We start from the raw sequence: 22,109 nt of genomic DNA, 5'->3' as shown, positions 1-22,109 counted from the left end.
GGTAGAGAGTAACAAAAAAAACACGGTTTTGGTTTGGGATTTTTTAAAATGTTGGCTTTCCCATTATACACTAGCTATATGTGTGATATCCGAGAAGGCCGCCGAAGAGCTTGTCATTGGGAATCGTCGAAAGACCATGCCGATTATATCTCGTCCTTGCGTGTAAGTGTGTGTGGAGGCGCTGTATTCGGAGATGCTTCCGAGAGGCAGTAGAGATTCATACTCTAGCCCATCGTGATACCGAGGAACCCCACAGCTCAGCATGCCCCCAGCCTGATGCCCCACGGACCCAGAGGCTTGTTCATGGTAGGACGGGGATGAATGGTTTTGGGATAATTGCTTGGGAGTTTCCATGCCTTCTTGAGGGGTGGTGAACAGCTACCTTCCGCCTTCTTCCAATGGTTCCCTCGATCTTCGGGACCTTTATACTTGATTCTTGGATTTTCTGGATGTTTGCCGTCTTGTGAGGGCTGCTTGTACGGGCCATTTGAATGACCATGGACTTCATGAGATTGCTTGTACTTCTTTTGGAGTTTTTGTTTGCTTGAGCTTCTTTGTAATTCTTCTCTGCTTGAACTTTTGGGACTCATCTTCGCTTTCTTGGGGACCCATCTTGAGAACTTGGAAGGCAACCATTCACCTTGGTGGACTACGAAACCCTCTGGCACTTTATCTGGAGCTTATGTTGGCACGCCCCAGGGTTGTCACGTGGCTCCACACCTAGTCCAACTTGTGCTGAGTTGGGCGGGCCTTTTATGATCTTTCTCCTAAGGTCTTCCCCGGAGCGTGAGCCTCTGTGAGAGAGTGGCACGCCGGGAAGCACGGGGCGTGGAGCCTCAGAACGATGAAGTGCCCAAGTAATCTTCTCCACTGCCTCCGGAAGCATACACTTGGTACGTGCCGAGCTTTATGGGTGTAAGAGCCGCTCAACTTGCAGCTTGACACATTGTGCCACCCTCCGACAAGCCCCAGGGTGGCCAAATCTTCAATCACAAGCATGGTGTGTTGGGGGAAAGCCAAAATTTTTTTTGTTGTTGGACATGGTCCGTTTTAAACTGGGGAAAATAAATATCCACGCCATGCATATAAGAATGCACCATAGATCGAGCCGACCGAAGATTCCCCATTATTAAAAAAAACAAAAAAAGGCAATGGAAGAGGCAAATGTTTAGCAAAAATATTTTTTTAGGAACCTTCCATTGATTGGAGGCATGGGCCGGGCTCCCTGAGGATCGACCAGCTGGTATGCACCCCCATCGTAGACTTGCTCGATGGCGTATGGTCCTTCCCACTTCGGCTCGAACTTCCCCTTCGTCTTGTGTGTGACGACGATGGGGCGCCTGAGCACAAGGACCAGCTCGCCTTTCCGGAAGACGCGCCGCTTGACGAGTTTGTCATAAGCTCTCACCATGTTCTGGCGATAAAGCTCCAGATTTTGTAGGGCGTGAAATCGCTCCTCTTCCAGGGCGTCAAGCTCCTGAAACCGCAGGTGTACCTGTTCGTCTTTGGTGAGTTCGTCTTGGATAGCCACCCGTAGAGAGGGTAGCTGGACCTCCAATGGAAGAACCGCTTCACTTCCATAGACCAGGGAGTAGGGAGTAGCTTGAGTTGGGGTACAGACCGTAACGCGGTACGCCCATAAAGACTCGAAGAGACGGTCAGGCCAGTCTCTTCTATGTCTTGTCACCGTCTTCTTGAGTATCTTGCCAAGCGTCTTGTTGAAGGCTTCAATGGCTCCGTTTGCTTGAGGGTAGTAGCCGGTGGAGTAGTTCCACTTGATCTTGTACTTCACCATGAACCTGTGCATCTTATTGGACTTGAAGGCCTTGGCGTTGTCGGAGGTGATGCGGTGTGGACTCCCAAAGCGATATATGATATTTCTTTCTAGGAAGTTGATGACGTTGTCGCTCTTCACCTCTCGCAGCGGGACAACCTCTGCCCACTTGGAGAAGTAGTCGGTTGCTGCAAGGATGAAGCGATGTCCCCCGGAAGATGGTGGGTCAATAGGGCCGATGACGTCGATGCCCCAAGCATCGAATGGCCATGCGGGAATGGTGGGGTGTAGAGGAGCCGCGACTGATGCTTGAAGTCGCCATGGATTTGGCAACCATGGCATGACTTGGCCACCCGGAGACAGTCGGTCATGATGCCGGGCCAATAGTACCCAACTAGGCGTATGCCATGGTACATTTTGGCCCCACCTTGGTGGACACCGCAAACTCCGTGGTGCATCTCCTGCAGGATCTTCTCAGGTTCACCTCGGTTGACACACCGAAGTAAAATCTCCTGCCCATGAGACCGTCTGTACAAGACACCGGCCTTATAGACATAGAACGGGAGTCGTCGCTGCAGTTGGCGCCTCTTGACAGGGTCGTCGGGGAGGCTGTCGTGCTTGAAGTAGTTGAGGAAGGGTTGCAGCCACTCGTCCTCCTCCACGGCATTTGTCGTGATGGTATTGACTTCGCCTTCCTCCGGGACGAGCTCCAAGACAGCGGGAAGAAGCCACCGTTCTTCAACCGTCACTTGCGTGGATTTGTCACTTGGGAGAACCAGCGCCGATGCCAGTTTCGCCAACGCATCGGCAGGTGCATTCCTGCTTCGCGGAACATGGAGCACTTCGACTTGTTGAAATTTATCCATGAGCTTCCGGGCCGCGTTGTAGTACGGCACCAGTTCAGGCTTGCGTACCTCGTAGATGTCGTTCACTTGCCGAACGATGAGTTGAGAATCTCCATAGGCCCATAAGGAACAGACTTCCATGGAGAGCGCTAGAAGAAGGCCGAAGATGAGCACCTCATACTCCGCCTCATTATTGGAGCACTCTTCCTTGAGGAGGGAGAATGGGTGGTACATCACCCCTCCCTGTGGAGTCTTGAACACCAGTCCTGCTCCTACTCTCCGCCTAGGAGTTCCGTCGGGGTCGGCCTCCATGCGGGAAGCACCGTCAAAGTAGAGCTCCCATGGCGCTTCCAACTCGACAGCGGACGCCTCCTCGTCTGGAAGGTTGGTGATGAGCGGGGAATCGTCGGGGACGGGGTGCGCCGCGAGGAATTCCGCCAAGGCCTGACCCTTGACTGACTTCTGAGGGAGGAACGTGATGTCAAACTCCATCATGAGCAGCTCCCATTTACCGAGTCACCCCATCAACGCGGGCTGACTTAGCACATACCTTATAGGATCCGCTCTTGCGATGAGCTGGATTTGAAGTGCTAGCATGTAGTGCCTCAACTTTTTCAGTGCGAATATGAGCGTCAAGCATAACTTCTCTATTGGAGAGTAGTTGCGCTCAGCACCCACCATGGTGCGGCTCAAGTAGTAGCAAGCCACCTCCTTTCCTTCATCATTGTGTTGAGCGAGTAGGGCGCCAATCGAGGTAGGCTGCGTTCTTGATGTCGTCGAAGCCTCTCTGACACCCTTCATCCCACACGAACGGAGCTCCTTTCTTCATGAGACATGAGAAGGGCTGGATACGTCCGGAGAGGTTGGAGATGAAGCGGCGGATGTATGCCAGCTTCCCTTGCAATGCCCTCAACTCCTTGAGGTTACAAGGAGGCGGCATGTTGAGGATGGCCTTGATCTTCTTGGGCTCGATCTCTATGCCTCTATGGTGGACAACAAATCCTAGGAAGAGGCCTGATTGAACGGCGAAGGCGCACTTCAACGGGTTCATCTTGAGCTGGTGTTGTCGTAGACGCTCAAAGACAACCCGAAGATCCTTGTGATGATCCTGGCGGTCCTTGGTCTTGACCACCATGTCGTCAACGTAGCACTCCACTGAATGGTGGATCAGGTCACCGAGGATGCATGCCATGGCCCGCTGGTACGTTGCACCAGCATTCTTCAATCCGAACGGCATGACAGTGTAGTAGAAGTTGCCCTTCGGGGTCCTGAACGCGGTGTCGATGGCGTCATCTGGGTCCATCTTGATTTGGTTGTAGCCGGACGAACCATCCATGAAGGATAGCGCGCCATGACCCGTGGTGGAGTCGACGACCATCTCCGTGATGGGCAAGGGAAAGTCGTCCTCGGGGCATGCTCGGTTTTGGTCGCGAAAGTCCCGGCAGACCCGCACCTGGCCATTCTTCTTCTCTACGGGCACGATGTTCGCGAGCCACCGAGTGTATTTGGCCTCCTTGATGAAACCTACAAGGATAAGTTTATTTGACCGGGCGATGACGTGGATCAATCGCCAGCTTGTGAGTGGCAACACGAGGGTCCAGCCCCGGCATCTCCTTGTAGTTCCAGGCGAAGCAATCTCGATACTCCATCAAGAAGCGTCGATAGCCTTCACGCTCCTCTTCCGTCAGCGTGGCGCTGACAAAAGTGGGGTGTGGATCTTCCTCTGTCCCAAGGTTGACCTCCACGAGCTCGTCGATTGTGGGCTGACCACCATCTTCTAGCTCTTGCGGGGCTGATGTTGAGTCAAGCTCCCCCACCTCGGTTTGGTTGTTTTCGTTGTAGTTTCATCGATGGAGACCGTGACGTGAAGTTTCGGTGTCATCTCCTGAAGAGACAGACGTAGCATGGCACATAGCTCGTGGGACGTAGGATGACCCCTCTTCTTCATCGTCGGAGTCGCAGAGGTCGATGTAACCGAGCCCGAACTTGGGTCGAGCCTTGTGCCTCTTCTTGATGAGATCCTCGGATTGCCTCCACCATGCCTCGCACACTACGGGGGGCGGAGGGATCCTGTTGTTTCGCCGAAGGGTAAACCTAGCCTTCACTAGCAGGCGAGCCACCTTGGGCTCGGCCTTCATTGTTGATGAAGCCTCTTCTCCAATGGAGAAGCCACATATACGTAGAGGGATGGGGGTTGCATGTCTCGAGCTCCCCTTGCGGCCTCTTCTATCTCCTTGATTATTATTCTAACCACGCCACCTTGTGCGGGTACACATTCCTCCTTTGGAGCATTGCGCACCTGTAGCGTGATGGTTGATGGTGCATTACTGCTGCCGATCAACGTCTTCAGACTTTCTGGGACACCTGCAGAGCTTCCAAGTGTTAAACGACCGGGCTCTTGGTATGCCAAAGTCGACGAAGATGGAGTAGCTTCGCATGGAGGCGTCATGGCCACCGTCAACGTGATTTTAGTCGATGGTGGGAACCTCGCCTTCAGCAGCAATGGGGCTATCGGGGCAGGTGTAGAAGAACCTGCCCCAGCAAGATTGGAGCAGAACTCCCAATCCCCTCCGGGAAGGATGGCTTGTAGCCTTCTTGCGTACTTGAAGACCTTCTACGCTCATGATTCCTGCGACTTCGAGAGGATGAACTCCGTACGCTGGTGGGGGAAGACGGTGTGATGAGGCGCCGTGCTTCAGGCATCGGTGCGACGCCTGGTTTGATTAAGACGTCAACCGTTGGCGTTGTTCGCCCAAGTTGTTGGTCGCTATCTTCAATGGGGAAGCAGTTTTTTGCATCCGCGTGATGCGACTCCTGGATGGTGTAGGGGTTGGTGTTGCCTTCACGGGGTCGGGTAGAACCTTTCCCCCACACAGGTTCTTGTTCACCTCTTCAACCTGCAAATTCTTCATGGCGCCTTCAGCATCAAAGGCTTCCTGTTCTTCAGGAGTGAGCATGTCGTCGGAGTCGGAGCTAGGTGTGTCCTTGTAGTCGAGGATGACGTTGCAACTCTCCATGTTGGGCGCTCGCGAGGAGTTGGCTCCATCCTGTCCTCCCACCATCTCTTGAGTTGGCGCTTGCTTCCGGTTCTGCGGCATGAAGTGCGCCAAGGTGGGCAGAACCCACCACGATCGGGGGAATGACTCACCCCCCTCAGACTTGGTGCAGGCGCCTCGTTCCGAAGAACGGCGAACCTATTGTCGTTGCGGAAGGAACGGTCGACTACCGCCGAAGTGTGGAAGCATGGTGCACAAATGCCCCTCCGAGCATCTTCAGAGTTGGTGGAGACTGTATAGTCTGGTAGAACAAGCTCTTTGCGGGAGTGTCGTTTCCAGAACTCCTTCATGACGGCTCGTCTCACCGCCTCCTTCGCTCTTGATGACTCACTCGCCCCATCGCCGAGGAGCAAGTCACATGTGAACACCTTGTACGCGAGGTCCTTAGCGCCGAAAGACGAATCCTCCTCTTGCACCGCGCTCCGAGCGATGCGGGAACTCATTTGTTGGTGGAGTCGTCGTACCTTCCGGTACTTCCTCCTGTAGTTGCGTAGTGGATGCGGGCTATCAGACGAACATGTGTTTGTCACAAGCCTCCGCAAATCCTGCAAAGCATCCTCCAAGCCTTTGAGGAGCTCCACTTTGGTGCGCCATGTTGTCATAGGGGCGCGAAGTGACGCTGCACCCGCCTTCTTGCTTGCGGCATTTGCTTGGAGGCGTTGAGAGGCCTCCGCGTCGCCAGTTTTGCCGCCCTCGGTGACTCCTTCAACAGGGCGCGTGCCTTGAGCATTAGCTTGTGGTGCCCCTTCTGTGCTGTGGCGCATGCCCGCCTTTGTGCCTTCTTGGATGGCACAGTTTGAAACTGCGCTGGCTCCTGGGCTTGGTGAATGTATGTCTTGGCGTAATGCGTGATGGCGACCATGGGAGGCGGCTTGGATCCAAACTGGATCACCCAAGGCTCCGAGGTGTTGGCACGGGACAGTCCTCCTGCAGCCGACGGAACTCCTGCCGCAGGTCCTCTCCGTCAATTGGATGAACTGGCAAAGATGACTTTGATGACCACAGCGAAGCAAAGATGGGAGGAGAACCAAGTCCCACCGGGCGTGCCAATTTGTTTGACACGAGAAAAACGTCCGTGAAAGACAGATGCGCTACATTGAGAGGGAGGATGGTAGCGTGTTTCTCTCATGCGCTGGGGTAAAATAAAAGAAATGCGGGCGTGCCAGTGTACCGTAGTACACAAGAAAAAGATAGGGAAGCATGCATTTCATTAATCTCTCTTGGAGAAACAAAGTACAAGTTCCCGAATACAAAGCGCTCCGTGGCCTGCTTGCGCGGCCAGCCCGACTATGGCGATTGTGATCTCCTGGTTCCCGGGGCCTCGGAAGGCTCCCGGTTAATTACTCCCGCGGGTTACGCCGCGAGACACCTCCGATTAAGCCGTGTGGTCGTCTTCATCATCTTCGCTTCGCGTTCTCCATGCATGATGTGGTGGTGTGTGTGGGCGGTGGCAGAGCCCGTGTCCTTGTCGGTACACGCACCGCAAGAAGCATGGCCTTTGCACCGGCCATGCCCGCCCTCGCTGTCGCGCCTCGTCGGTCTTGACGGTGTTGATGTAGTTGGGAATGGAACATCATGGGTCCACTCAGTTGGGACTTCTTGACGACCAGTGGCCTCGTCGGGGTGCGCAAGGGGTATGCCTCGCGGGAGCAAAGTGTTGGAGGAGATCGGCGTCGGTGTGAAAACCAACGCATCTGCCCAAGTCGGTGTAACTAGTGCGGTCGGCGCCTCGTCTCGACTTGACGCCAAGTCTATGGCCGTCGGCGTAGACAAGATCACCGCCCCGCAGGCTCGTGGGGGAGTGATGTCGAAGGTGTGGTCTCGCCTCATCCCAAGTGGGTGTGGCTGCCTGCCTGAAGTCGCTTCCATGTGGCTAGCCATATGAACGTCACACCGCCTTGTATTGCTCTCAAGTTGGTGGAGAAATGGTTGTTGTCGATAGGCGCGCGTGGATCGGTACGTCCGGAGTCAGTGAATGACAGTCCACATATGCGCTATGTGAAGCGCCTGTTGGACGTGTTTTTGCTACCCGATTGTAGAAGCTTTGGTCAGAGAAGCTTATCGGATGGAGTCGAGGCGAGCCAACTACTTCGCGATGGTCCAACATCATGCTTGGCGCCGGCAGCTATGAACAGCAGCGTGAAGACTGCCTCGTGCACCCGAGCTACATACTATGTATGCATGCATCGTACGTGCACACCCCTGAGTCTAGCTCTTCTTTCCTTTTTAATTGTTCCTGCATAGTTTTGACTTGGAGAAGACAAGCTGTCACGTCCAAGCTAGTTGCCTAGCTCGAGCAACATCTGCGGTGTTGGACATCGTCGTCACGACTTGCGGGGGTTGAGGGGATGGCGCCGCTGCATGCCAGCAACCCCGCCATGACATCGTTATCGCGGCTGTCGGAAGTGGAGAGGATGGCGCCGCGCTGTACACTGGCAGCCTTGGCACGGACTCGTCGTCGTCGTCGAGCCTCGCTGATGGTGAAGATGGCGCCGCGCTGCATGCCGGCAGCCTCCTCGCGGATGTCGTCATCGTCGCACCTCGCTGGTGCCACGGAGATGGTGCACGCCGGCAGCCCCGTCAAGGTCGTGGTCGCACCTCGCTGGTGGCACGGAGATGGCGCCGCGGTGCACGCCGGTAGCCCCGGCATGGACGTCGTCGTCGCGTCCCATACGTGGTGGAGATGGCGCCGCGCTGCACGCCGACAACCCTGTCAATGTTGTCGTCGCCGCGCCGCGCAGGTGTCGTGGAGATGGCGACGCGCTACACGCCGGCAGCCCCGTCAAGGACATCGTCATCGCGCCTCGTGGGCGCCGTGGAGATGGCGCCACACTGCCCGCCGGCAGCCTCGTCACGGACGCCGTCGTCGTGGCTCGTGTGAGTGTTGATGGCGCCGCCGCTGCACGCCGGCAGCCTCGTCACGGACGCCGTCGTCGCGGCTCGTGGGTGTGTTGATGGCGCCGCTCTACGCGTCGGCAGCCCCGACATGGACGTCGTCGCCGCGCCTCACGGGTAGTGGAGATGGCGCCGCGCTGCACGCCGGCAGCCTAGGCACGGACGTCGTCGCCGCGCTTCACGGATGTGGTGTTGATGTCGCCGCGCTGCACGCCGGCAGCCTCGTCAAGGTCGTCGTCGCGCCTCGCGGGTGCCATGGAGATGGCGCCGTACCGCATGGTGGCAGCCACATCACGGACGTCGTCGTCGTGTCTCGCGGGAGTGGTGTTGATGGCGCCATGCTACGCGCCGGCAGCCTTGTCGCGGACGTTGTCGTCGCGCCTCCCGTGTGTCATGGAGTTGATGGCGCCGCGCTACACACCGACAGCCTCGTCGCGGACGTCGTTGTCGCGCCTCGCGGGTGCCATGGTGTTAATGGCGCCGTGCTACACACCGGCAGCCTCATCGCGGACGTCATCGTCGCGCCTCGACGGTGCCACGGAGATGGCGCTGCACTGCATGCCGGCAGCCCTGGCACGGATGTCGTCGCCGCGCCTCGCTGGTGGTGGAGATGGCAATGGGCTGCACGCCGGCGACAGCTCCGGCGCGTGCACTTCGTCATCGTCCGCGGTCGTGCAAGATGAGGACACCGATTGACGTGTATGCTGCATGGAGAGGGAGAAAAAGAGAGAGATGCTGACTATATCAGCCATGATTCTCACCGTAGGAAAACGATAGCTTCGCCTCCATGTCCTCCCCTGATCAGCCTTGAGATTGGATGTGTTTGTGTTGCCGCGTATGAAGAGCTAGCCGTCCCTCTCTGTATTCTTCTCTTCAGGTCCGATGGCTTCCGGGTCTCTTCTCTGCTGCTCTTCCTTTTTTCCTCCCGTCTCGCTTCTTTGCGTGGTCAGCTGCCTGCGTTTTATAGCCAGCAGCTGATGGATGGATAGGAGCGTGGAGCGCCTCTCCCGCTGGGATGCTTATCGCATCCGCTTTGTTAGCTGTGGCTAACAAATTCCGTACGTAGGCATCACGCGCGCACGCGGCCGGCCGGCCGGACCGTAAGTATGCCGTAGTATTTTGGCTCGTATACGTATACCTTACGATGAACCTCAATTATTTTCTTTTCTTGCCAATTTGCCAGGCAATAAAATATTGCCGCGACTTGGACAAAATTGCGTCGAACAGACAGGACACATGCATAAGAGAAACTTGAGCTAGCTAAGGACGCAAACCGAAAGATGAGAAAGAAATGTAGAGGGGAAGACAAGATTGAGTTAGCACACGAGGCAACCCGAAAGATGGAGGAAAGTGGACCGAAGAAAAGACAAAACCAATGCACAAGGATATCCGGAATATGGAGGAGGCAATGAAGAAAATCATGGAAGAAATTATGCAAATGGAACTTCATTTGGCCGATGTACTCCATGAACACAAGATCAACGCAGACCAACTACGATAAAGAGGAGAGAGATTAAAATATATGCTCTCAACAAGGAAATATTTCTACAAAATGCTAGCGGTGCTATTGTTATTCTAGTCGCGGTCTTCATCGCTATGTTAGAATTTTTTAAATACATGAGGTAGCCGTATAGTCAATTAGGAAGGAACCAAGATTTAGGGCACAAATCAAGTGTGGTGTTGAACCATGTATTTAAAACAAATCATGTGTCTTTGCGTCATTTTGGTATGTTGGTGTTCAAAAGTAAAATTAATCTAGTACATCGCCATTAATTACTATATTAATTAATGCATTTCATTCATTGAAAATTTTGATCTAATATGGTACCTTATCACATAACTCTCCAAAAAAGAAACCGTGGACCGGGACACAAGTCCTGACATGCAGGGATCCCCTCTTATCCCTTATGTATGCAAATACGCTCATCCTCGCGCTACCAGCCGGCGTTAGCCCCATCACACTCTGCCGCCGCCGCCAACAAACCTACAGATACTGTCACCGCCACCACCACCACCGACATCCCCAACACACACCACAACCACCGCAGCCATCCCCAACACATACCGCCGCCCATATAGAAGGGGGAAATGTATGCACCTCTTGAAAATCTTGATTCCATGGAGTTCTTCAGAACCCTCGGCTTTCGTGAGTGCGACGGTTCATATTGCCATCTAGATTCAAATGGGCTAGCATATATGCATGTTCGGCGGCTCCGTAACACATTTTAACCCTTGCGGCGACACATGTTAGGAACCAACTACCTACTTTCCGGAGCCGGCCATGTATTTTTTTTTTAGCCTATATAAACCGCCTCTAAAATTCTTTCCTTGGTGGCGGGCCGTTTGAGCAGAAAATAGTAAAGATTCCTAACAACTAATAGCGCCCCCTAATCTCCAGCCCACGGGCTTAGCCCAAATAACGAGCCCAAACACCAGGCAGCCCACACAAATCCATGGAACAAAAACAGGTCAGGTCAGCAACGCGAGCGCAGCGAGAAGGGAGATACCCGAAAGCAAAGGATCCAGCCAATCGTCTCCCGTTCCCCAAAACCAGCGGCGCCACCACCCACCCCCATGGCTTCCGCCGCGGCGAGATCCGGCCTCCGCTCCCTTGCGGCGCGCGCCAAGGCCCCCGCTCCGGCGAGGCGCCCCATGTCCTCCTCCGCCCACGACGACGCATGTCCGTACACCCCTCCCTCTATCTCGATTTGATCAGCCGTTGACGTGGATGTGGGATTTATGCATTTGATCTCTCCTCGCAGATGAGACGGCCAAGTGGGAGAAGATCACCATCGTCGCGGCCGTGTCCTGCACCCTCCTGGCGGCCTGGAACCTCTCCAAGGGCCACCCCCACTACGACGAGCCGCCGGTCAGATCTCGCCCTCTCGTATATTTCCGGTGCTGTGTTAGCCATGTCCTTAACCTGACGTGTGGTTCTTGGTATTGGTTTGTGATCTTGCAGGCGTACCCCTATCTGCACATCCGCAACAAGGAGTTCCCCTGGGGTATGTAGAATTTTATCCCTTTCTATGTTCATTTCAACACGTATTACTGCGATTTTGTCCCTTTCCTAGGGTGTGATCTTGATTAAAAGTGACTTTGTTTTATTGGATGGGGTATGATCTACGCTGATTCTTCTAAGGTGTAGTGAGTTAGTTGCATTTCGTTTGGGAAGTAAGTTAGGGCGTTAACTTCATTATATTATGCAGTTGTATCTGAATGTTTCAGTTTCCTGATGGGAAGATGTCTCATTAAATCATTGGGTTCAGTTTTCTGATAACTCACTGAAATACTGAATAACGTTCACGAGGGACATATAGGTAGGTAAACTTAGCTATGAGCAGTTCAGTTGTGCTAAGTTTGAAGAATTGTTGTGTAGGCTGTTCTAAGCTCTTGGGAGAGCGTTTAGGGCAGTATGGTGCTCTATCCTGTAATATTATTTCTCTATTCTGGGAATCTTGAAGGAATAGTCTGAATTTTACTGAGCCATTGAATGGTTACCGTAATTTCTGTTGTATGACACAGCAAGAATTTAATCTATAACTTCATGAGTATTTCTACCTGCAATAGACTGTTGTATAAAGATTCTTTTGGCTGGACACCCTGATTGTTTCTAATCTTTTGTACTCTCTCCTTGCCATAATATAGTGTGCATTGGTTTACGTGAAAGTTAAACTCCACTAAATTATACCAAGTTTGTTTTGAAAATGATAAATATGTACAATACATATGTAAAATATATTTATGATTAATCAAATGGTATTGATTTGATATTCTAGATGTAAATATATTTTTGTACAAACTTGGCCAAAGTTCACACAGTTTGACTTTGAAAAATCTTATAGGCACTATATTTTGGCATAGAGGGAGCATTACATAATACTATTTCATGAATTCGTCATATGAATAAAGGCTGAGGAGCATTGTACAGTTCCATGTTGGACCATGCAAATGTTTAAGAAGTAAAGCCTTGGTCTCATTTTTATGAACATAAACCAGATAGTAGGAGTCTAAGCCCAGCCATTACATGAATCAACCTTCAATCACATAAGGATGTGACACCAAATACTGACCGTTCCATAGCTTAACAGGTTCAAATATTAACTTGACTAGTCCCTTTGCACCTTTTGATAAAAAAACACTTAAGACGTGATCTGTACTTGCTGGCACTGTTTGACAACAATTTTTCTATGATGTGTCATAAAACTTGAATTCAGATAGTACCTGAGTTGTTTTTAAATGTTCACATATAAGGTTACAAACAGTTACCCTAATCCTGTTTCGTGGGTTGTATTTCTTGTGGGCACTTACCCTAATACTCTATGTTGCCTAGGTTTACGCGCACCAATTCTGTGTGCTGAACTACGTACTAACTACGGTCGTGTGCCCTGTTCGGTTGCCACCAGATTCCCTCACGCATAGAATGGTTGATGATAGAACATACACATTCGGTGCTGGTAGTATTGTGTTCACCCACAAGGATTGTTGAATCTTTGTTTGTAACTCTTTGAAATTGTGTCTAATCGATTATTTGAAATGAAGTAGAAAATATACATGATGAATTTGCCATCTTAAGTTCAGAATAAGTCGAGAAAATATACATGACGAATTTGCGACCATAACTTTGTGCATTTCAACATTGACTTGTACATATTGGTTGTATAATTTTTTAGATTTGTAGATTGCTGTAATTGGGTCGTTTACATCATAAAATGTTGGCTGTAAACAGTTTGCATGATTCTCATTTTTTCTGCCTGTTAAATGCTGAGCAGATTTTTATATTATTGGCTGTGCACTTGCATTACTTGCACGTTCTGGGCCCCATGTCGCGGCATTTTATTCAAATGATTCTGTTATAGTTTTCTTATTCTCATACATCCTTGCACCTATTTTGCAGGACCTAATGGCCTTTTTGAGACCAAGCACGACCATTGAGTACTGAATAGTACACCATGTGAAGTTGGTGAATGCTTCAGTAAAGTTCTCTGGTTGTTCCAGTGTTTTTTTTTTTTGTTTTCATTGCGATCTATTTGCTGCAAGAAATAAGAAAAACAAACTAGTATGTTGACAATCCAGAATTGACTGTTGCGTCTTCCTTGTTTTCGCATCAATGATTATATGCAAGGCGATTGTGTTGTCTTGCCCAGTTTCACAGAACAGTCATTATTATACTCCTATGTAATGCTCTCAGGTCTCAGCTTTCTGGAAGGATATTCACCTCCCTATGCTTGCGATGTTTTTTGTTCTAGTATTTTTCTTTTTGTTGCTTCCATGGTTGTCAAGTTTGATAGTTGTTTATGCGGCGACTAATATTAGACGAGATAACAATTTAAAGAAGTTTAAGACTGTCTGCAGTTAACCAGATTCTCAGAACTAGTAAACAAGGCTCCGGGGCAATACAATCAGGAGAAGTTTCCAGAAGAACTGTCTGAATCACTAGCTAATCTAAAGCCGAATCACTAGCTAATCTGAATTGTAGTAAAAAGAAGTCTGCAAGAACGCTTCCTCCTAGAGCTTCTCGACCGGAAAAGAATCAGCACCATGAGTCCATGACGAGTTAGTGACATCCCCGAAGATAAATCCGTTCTTAGGTTGGAGGTGTTCAGAGATCTGTTACCATCTGGGGCACCATTCAGCAACTGATCAGCACCACCATCTTGCGCGCGGCCGGTAGTGTTGACCCGATGAGCAGTGCTTGTATCCAGTTCACTGTTTTCTTCACCTTCACCATTCTCGGGATTGAAATCGCTGTCGTCCCCAGCATCATAACCGAAGAGGCCATCATCATCTTGGTCACCCTCGTCTTCTCTACCTTCGCTCGTCCTTGGCTTCCGCCCGACAGCGTCATCGTTCGTGGCAGTGATGCCGCCACCGCTGATCCCAGAAGCGACCTCCCCGGACACAGCACCTGCGAATTTGATGAGGCTCTTCCTGTCCAGCCAGCGGCGTCGTATCGGCTCACCACCCACGCCTCTGCTGCCACCAATTTTCACTGCAAGTGCCCGTCGCTTGAAGCAATGTCCCAGCTGGTAGACGAGCCAAATGCTGACGGCTACCAGCAGAAAGACCTGGATGCACTGCCCTGGCCTCAGCCTCTTGCCCCCGTGGTTCCTGCTGGATGGTTGCTTCGACATGGTGACCGATGAGGCTAATCCGATGAGTGAGGCAGCCGGTGGTAGTCGTAGACTTCTGTAACAGTTCAGATCACCCTGGTGTAATCTGAAATAGACAAGTGTTCTGAAGGTGAACAAGTAAATTACTGACTAAACCATGGGCGCCGTAATTCAGAATTAGAACTGTGAAAATCGCCTCTACTTGGCTACATGTTGTAGCAAAGAAATCTGAAGAAGAAGAAAATCTAACAAAAGCTAGTACCTAAATCGTGGTCGCGGAGGGAGGAGAAGATGCAACAGATCCTCAAAACCGTTCTCCCCTTTTTTTTTGCAAGAGCACTGCAACCTCCAAGCCGCGAGAGCCTGAGACTGCGAGCAGACCAGAGCTTCAAGGTGAATTGAATGGCACCATGAATGGATGAATGACTGCCAAGGGACAAGGGAGTACCAAACATATGCATTGCATGAGCAGTAAGTGGAGCTCTTCATTCAGTGAGGGTGTGTTTGGTAGACTGGGGGAACTCAGAGTTTCCCATCTCAACCGAGATTTTGAGGCAAATATGTGTTTGTTAGCCCGGGTCAACTCATCTCAGCTATGCCCATTTCGCACAAAACGCCGGCAAGGTCTCCACCGGGAGGGTCTCCTCATGAACGGACCCGATTGCTTTTTTTCATTCTTTTTGAAGGTCCCTTATGTAAAAAAACTGGCCCTGTTTGTAAAACTTGCCTTAATTGAATTATTGTGTATTTTGTAAAGTGTGTATTTTATATTTTGATATAGTCTTAACTTTGTTCGAATAATAATTTAGTGCTAAAATCAATTTTGGTGGTATCCTAACCATCTCATCTCATACAAGTGCTACCAAACAACATCTCATCTCATCTCATCTCTTCTAATACATGTGCTACCAAACAACATCTCATCTCAGTTTAGCTTGGTTGGGTTGAGAGGAGATAGTTATTCTCGGTTGGCCCGGGCTACCAAACACACCCTGAGAGTAAAAGCAGCAGTGCTTGCATGATGTACCGTGCTTGCCCTGGCTTAACCAGTAGTCCAGTACAAGAGTCGAGAATAGCGAGGCGTCACTTCGGGCCAGAGCCACAGGTTGTTGGGCGCAAATGCAGCGGCTCGGGTCAAACGCATCACCGGGTCTCCAAAAGCTAGCGCCGGTGAGTTCAAAAGGGTGACGGCCTGATGGGCTTTTTTGTGTGTGACGTGGGCTTGGTCAAAGCGGCAGCAGCTAGCGTGGCGCTGCAGCATGAACTTGGGGCCTGCCCCCTCTCGACTGTGGTTGACTTGTGACTCCAGTACTTTCCCTCAAAAAAAAAAGAGGAAGTGCACTGATACGTCTCCGACGTATCGATAATTTCTTATGTTCCATGCCACATTATTGATGTTATCTACATGTTTTATGCACACTTTATGTCATATTCGTGCATTTTCTGGAACTAACCTATTAACAAGATCTTTGAAGTGCCGATTCTTTGTTTTCTGCTGTTTTTGGTTTGAGAAATCCTAGTAAGGAAATATTCTCGGAATTGGACGAAATCAACGCCCGGGGGCCTATTTTGCCACGAAGCTTCCGAAGTCCGAAGACGAAGCGAAGTGGGGCCACGGGGTGCCCAAACCCTAGGGCGGCGCGGCCCACCCCCCGGCCGCGCCGGCCCGTGGTCCTGGGGCCCCGTGCCCCTCCCGACTTGCCCTTCCGCCTACTTAAAGCCTCCGTGACGAAACCCCCGTCACCGAGAGCCACGATACGGAAAACCTTCCGAGACGCCGCCAACCCCGCTCCCATCTCGGGGGAGCCAGGAGCTCGCCTCCGGCACCCTGCCGGAGAGAGGAATCATCTCCCGGAGGACTCTACGCCGCCATGGTCGCCTCCGGTGTGATGTGTGAGTAGTCTACCCCTGGACTATGGGTCCATAGCAGTAGCTAGATGGTTGTCTTCTCCCCATTGTGCTATCATTGTCGGATCTTGTGAGCTGCCTAACATGATCAAGATCATCTATCTGTAATTCTATATGTTGCGTTTGTTGGGATCCGATGAATAGAGAATACTTGTTATGTTGATTATCAAAGTTATATCTATGTGTTGTTTATGATCTTGCATGCTCTCCGTTATTAGTAGATGCTCTGGCCAAGTTGATGCTAGTAACTCCAAGAGGGAGTATTTATGCTCGATAGTGGGTTCATGTCTCCGTGAATCTGGAGGGGTGACAAGAACCTCTAAGGTTATGGATGTGCTGTTGCCACTAGGGATAAAACATTGGTGCTATGTTCAAGGATGTAGTCACTAGTTACATTACGCGCAATACTTAATGCAATTGTCTGTTGTTAGCAACTTAATACTGGAGGGGGTTCGGATGATAACCTGAAGGTGGACTTTTTAGGCATAGATGCAGTTGGATGGCGGTCTATGTACTTTGTCGTAATGCCCAATTAAATCTCACTATACTCATCATGATATGTATGTGCATGGTCATGCCCTCTTTATTTGTCAATTGCCCAACTGTAATTTGTTCACCCAACATGCTGTTTGTCTTATGGGAGAGACACCTCTAGTGAACTGTGGACCCCGGTCCAATTCTCTTTACTAAAATACAATCTACTGCAATACTGTTCTTCTGTTTTCTGCAAACAATCATCTTCCACACAATACGGTTAATCCTTTGTTACAGCAAGCCGGTGAGATTGACAACCTCACTGTTTCATTGGGGCAAAGTACTTTGGTTGTGTTGTGCAGGTTCCACGTTGGCGCCGGAATCCCTGGTGTTGCGCCGCACTACATCCCGCCGCCATCAACCTTCAACGTGCTTCTTGGCTCCTCCTGGTTCGATAAACCTTGGTTTCTTTCTGAGGGAAAACTTGCTGCTGTGCGCATCATACCTTCCTCTTGGGGTTCCCAACGAACGTGTGAGTTACACGCCATCAAGCTCTTTTTCTGGCGCCGTTGCCGGGGAGATCAAGACACGCTGCAAGGGGAGTCTCCACTTCTCAATCTCTTTACTTTGTTTTTGTCTTGCTTAGTTTTATTTACTACTTTGTTTGCTGCACTAAATTAAAAATACAAAAAAATTAGTTACTTGTTTTACTTTATAATATCATGCATGTTTTTATTACACTAGTTTGGCATAATGGACAAGAATGATCTTCTTATTCTATTTCCTGATTTAAAACATGGATTGTTTGATGCGAAAATTAAAAAACCTATGGAATCTTATTTGCATGCTGGTAGTAATATTAGTATGAACGCTTTGAACACCATTGTTGATAATAATATAGAAAGTTCTAAGCTTGGGGAAGCTGGTTTTCATGATCTTTTTATTCCCCCAAGCATTGAGGAGAAAATTTACTTTGATGATACTTTGCCTCCTATTTATGATAATGATATTGGTCTTTTAATACCACCTGTTATGGAGGATAAATATGATTATGATTACAATATGCCTCCTATATTTGATGTTGAGAATAATAATGATAGCCACTTTGTTGAATTTGCTCCCACTACAACTAATAAAATTGATTATGCCTATGTGGAGAGTAATAATTTTATGCATGAGACTCATGATAAGAATGCTTTATGTGATAGTTATATTGTTGAGTTTGCTCATGTTACTACTGAAAGTTATTATGAGAGAGGAAAATATGGTTGTGGAAATTTTCATGTTACTAAAACACCTCTCTATATGCTGAAATTTTTGAAGCTACACTTGTTTTATCTTCCTATGCTTGTTACTTTGCTCCTCATGAACTTGTTTATTTACAAGATTCCTATGCATAGGAAGCATGTTAGACTTAAATTTGTTTTGAATTTACCTCTTGAAGCTCTCTTTTGCTTCAAATACTATTTCTTGCGAGTGCATCATCAAAACTGCTGAGCCCATCTTAATGGCTATAAAGAAAGAACTTCTTGGGAGATAACCCATGTGTTATTTTACTACAGTACTTTGTTTTTATTTTGTGTCTTGGAAGTTGTTTACTACTGTAGCAACCTCTCCTTATCTTAGTTTAGTGTTTTGTTGTGCCAAGTAAAGTCTTTGATAGTAAAGTAAGTACTAGATTTGGATTACTGCACAGTTCCAGATTTCTTTGCTGTCACGAATCTGGGTCCACCTCCCTGTAGGTAACTCAGAAAATTAAGCCAATTTACGTGCATGATCCTCAGATATGTACGCAACTTTCATTCAATTTGAGCATTTTCATTTGAGCAAGTCTGGTGCCATTTTAAAATTTGTCAATACGAACTATTCTGTTTTGACAGATTCTGCCTTTTATTTCGCATTGCCTCTTTTGCTATGATGGATGAATTTCTTTGATCCACTAATGTCCAGTAGCATTATGCAATGTCCAGAAGTGTTAAGAATGATTGTGTCACCTCTGAATATGTTAATTTTTATTGTGCACTAACCCTCTAATAAGTTGTTTCGAGTTTGGTGTGGAGGAAGTTTTCAAGGATCAAGAGAGGAGTATGATGCAACATGATCAAGGAGAGTGAAAGCTCTAAGCTTGGGGATGCCCCGGTGGTTCACCCCTGCATATTCTAAGAAGACTCAAGCGTCTAAGCTTGGGGATGCCCAAGGCATCCCCTTCTTCATCGACAAAATTATCAGGTTCCTCCCCTGAAACTATATTTTTATTCCATCACATCTTATGTGCTTTGCTTGGAGCGTCGGTTTGTTTTTGTTTTTGTTTTGTTTGAATAAAATGGATCCTAGCGTTCACTTTATGGGAGAGAGACACGCTCCGCTGTAGCATATGGACAAGTATGTCCTTGGTTTCTACTCATAGTATTCATGGCGAAGTTTCTCCTTCGTTAAATTGTTATATGGTTGGAATTGGAAAATGATACATGTAATTAATGTCTTGGGTAATGTGATACTTGGCAATTGTTGTGCTCATGATTAAGCTCTTGCATCATATACTTTGCACTCATTAATGAAGAAATACATAGAGCATGCTAAAATTTGGTTTGCATATTTGGTTTCTCTAAGGTCTAGATAATTTCTAGTATTGAGTTTGAACAACAAGGAAGACGGTGTAGAGTCTTATAATGTTTTCAATATGTCTTTTATGTGAGTTTTGCTGCACCGGTTCATCCTTGTGTTTGTTTCAAATAAGCCTTGCTAGCCTAAACCTTGTATCGAGAGGGAATACTTCTCATGCATCCAAAATACTTGAGCCAACCACTATGCCATTTGTGTCCACTATACCTACCTACTACATGGTATTTTCCGCCATTCCAAAGTAAATTGCTTGAGTGCTACCTTTAAAATTCCATCATTCACCTTTGCAATATATAGCTCATGGGACAAATAGCTTAAAAACTATTGTGGTATTGAATATGTAATTATGCACTTTATCTCTTATTAAGTTGCTTGTTGTGCGATAACCATGTTCACTGGGGACGCCATCAACTACTCTTTGTTGAATTTCATGTGAGTTGCTATGCATGTCCGTCTTGTCTGAAGTAAGAGAGATCTACCACCTTATGGTTAAGCGTGCATATTGTTAGAGAAGAGCATTGGGCCGCTAACTAAAGCCATGATCCATGGTGGAAGTTTCTGTTTTGGACATATATCCTCAATCTCAAATGAGAAAATTATTAATTGTTGTTACATGCTTATGCATAAAAGAGGAGTCCATTATCTGTTGTCTATGTTGTCCCGGTATGGATGTCTAAGTTGAGAATAATCAATAGCGAGAAATCCAATGCGAGCTTTCTCCTTAGACCTTTGTACAAAGCGGCATAGAGGTACCCCTTTGTGACACTTGGTCAAAACATGTGCATTGTGATGATCCGGTAGTCCAAGCTAATTAGGACAAGGTGCGGGCACTATTAGTACACTATGCATGAGGCTTGCAACTTGTAAGATATAATTTACATGATACATATGCTTTATTACTACCGTTGACAAAATTGTTTCATGTTTTCAAAATCAAAGCTCTAGCACAAATATAGCAATCGATGCTTTTCCTCTATGGAGGACCATTGTTTTACTTTCAATGTTGAGTCAGTTCACCTATTTCTCTCCACCTCAAGAAGCAAACACTTGTGTGAACTGTGCATTGATTCCTACATACTTGCTTATTGCACTTGTTATATTACTCTATGTTGACAATATCCATGAGATATACATGTTACAAGTTGAAAGCAACCGCTAAAACTTAATCTTCTTTTGTGTTGCTTCAATGCTTTTACTTTGAATTATTGCTTTATGAGTTAACTCTTATGCAAGACTTATTGATGCTTGTCTTGAAGTGCTATTCATGAAAAGTCTTTGCTTTATGATTCACTTGTTTACTCATGTCATATACATTGTTTTGATCGCTGCATTCACTACATATGCTTTACAAATAGTATGATCAAGGTTATGATGGCATGTCACTCCAGAAATTATCTGTGTTATCGTTTTACCAGCTCGGGACGAGCAGAACTAAGCTTGGGGATGCTGATACGTCTCCGACGTATCGATAATTTCTTATATTCCATGCCACATTATTGATGTTATCTACATGTTTTATGCACACTTTATGTCATATTCGTGCATTTTCTGGAATTAACCTATTAACAAGATGCCGAAGTGCCGATTCTTTGTCTGCTGTTTTTGGTTTCAGAAATCCTAGTAAGGAAATATTCTCGGAATTGGACGAAATCAACGCCCAGGGGCCTATTTTGCCACGAAGCTTCCAGAAGTCCGAAGACGAAACGAAGTGGGGCCACGGGGTGCCCAAACCCTAGGGCGGCGCGGCCCACCCCCTGGCCGCGCCGGCCTGTGGTCTGGGGCCCCTGTGCCCCCTCCTGACTTGCCCTTCCGCCTACTTAAAGCCTCCGTGATGAAACCCCCAGTACCGAGAGCCACGATACGAAAAATCTTCCAGAGACGCCGCCAACGCCGATCCCATCTCGGGGGATCCAGGAGATCGCCTCCGGCACCCTGCCGGAGAGGGGAATCATCTCCCGGAGGACTCTACGCCGCCATGGTCGCCTCCGGTGTGATGTGTGAGTAGTCTACCCCTGGACTATGGGTCCATAGCAGTAGCTAGATGGTTGTCTTCTCCCCATTGTGCTATCATTGTCGGATCTTGTGAGCTGCCTAACATGATCAAGATCATCTATCTGTAATTCTATATGTTGCGTTTGTTGGGATCCGATGAATAGAGAATACTTGTTATGTTGATTATCAAAGTTATATCTATGTGTTGTTTATGATCTTGCATGCTCTCCGTTATTAGTAGATGCTCTGGCCAAGTTGATGCTAGTAACTCCAAGAGGGAGTATTTATGCTCGATAGTGGGTTCATGTCTCCGTGAATCTGGAGGGGTGACAAGAACCTCTAAGGTTATGGATGTGCTGTTGCCACTAGGGATAAAACATTGGTGCTATGTTCAAGGATGTAGTCACTAGTTACATTACGCGCAATACTT

At 48.6% G+C, this 22,109-nt stretch overlaps 2 protein-coding genes across 2 annotated transcripts; one reads left to right on the top strand and one right to left on the bottom strand.

Moving 5' to 3' along the window:
• Positions 1-11,046: 11,046 nt before the first annotated feature.
• LOC127292633 (cytochrome c oxidase subunit 6a, mitochondrial-like) lies at positions 11,047-13,760 on the top strand. Its single transcript, XM_051322079.2, has 4 exons — positions 11,047-11,250; positions 11,333-11,439; positions 11,533-11,575; positions 13,468-13,760. The coding sequence occupies exons 1-4, from the start codon at positions 11,145-11,147 to the stop codon at positions 13,503-13,505; spliced, it is 294 nt and encodes a 97-aa protein (XP_051178039.1). The 5' UTR covers positions 11,047-11,144; the 3' UTR covers positions 13,506-13,760.
• A 75-nt stretch (positions 13,761-13,835) lies between these two features.
• LOC127292632 (uncharacterized) lies at positions 13,836-15,186 on the bottom strand. The gene is made up of 2 exons (XM_051322078.1): positions 14,946-15,186; positions 13,836-14,789 (listed from the first exon to the last, which is right to left on the bottom strand). Exons 1-2 carry the CDS (start codon positions 15,170-15,172, stop codon positions 14,030-14,032), a joined length of 987 nt encoding a protein of 328 aa, XP_051178038.1. The 5' UTR covers positions 15,173-15,186; the 3' UTR covers positions 13,836-14,029.
• Between the last annotated feature and the right edge of the window lie 6,923 nt (positions 15,187-22,109).

This window comes from Lolium perenne, chromosome 4, assembly GCF_019359855.2.
Source record: "Lolium perenne isolate Kyuss_39 chromosome 4, Kyuss_2.0, whole genome shotgun sequence".
NCBI lineage: Eukaryota > Viridiplantae > Streptophyta > Magnoliopsida > Poales > Poaceae > Lolium > Lolium perenne.
Note: the sequence above shows the minus strand (reverse complement) of the source record. Positions and strands in the feature narration are given on the sequence as shown.

Coding starts and splice junctions, on each gene's coding strand:
- LOC127292633 (XM_051322079.2), top strand. CDS start 11,145: ATGGCTTCCGCCGCGGCGAGATCCGGCCTCCGCTCCCTTGCGGCGCGC. Junction 11,251..11,332: donor CTCCGCCCACGACGACGCAT/GTCCGTACACCC, acceptor CTCTCCTCGCAG/ATGAGACGGCCAAGTGGGAG. Junction 11,440..11,532: donor CCCACTACGACGAGCCGCCG/GTCAGATCTCGC, acceptor GTGATCTTGCAG/GCGTACCCCTATCTGCACAT.
- LOC127292632 (XM_051322078.1), bottom strand. CDS start 15,172: ATGAAGAGCTCCACTTACTGCTCATGCAATGCATATGTTTGGTACTCC. Junction 14,790..14,945: donor CCTCCGCGACCACGATTTAG/GTACTAGCTTTT, acceptor TGTCTATTTCAG/ATTACACCAGGGTGATCTGA.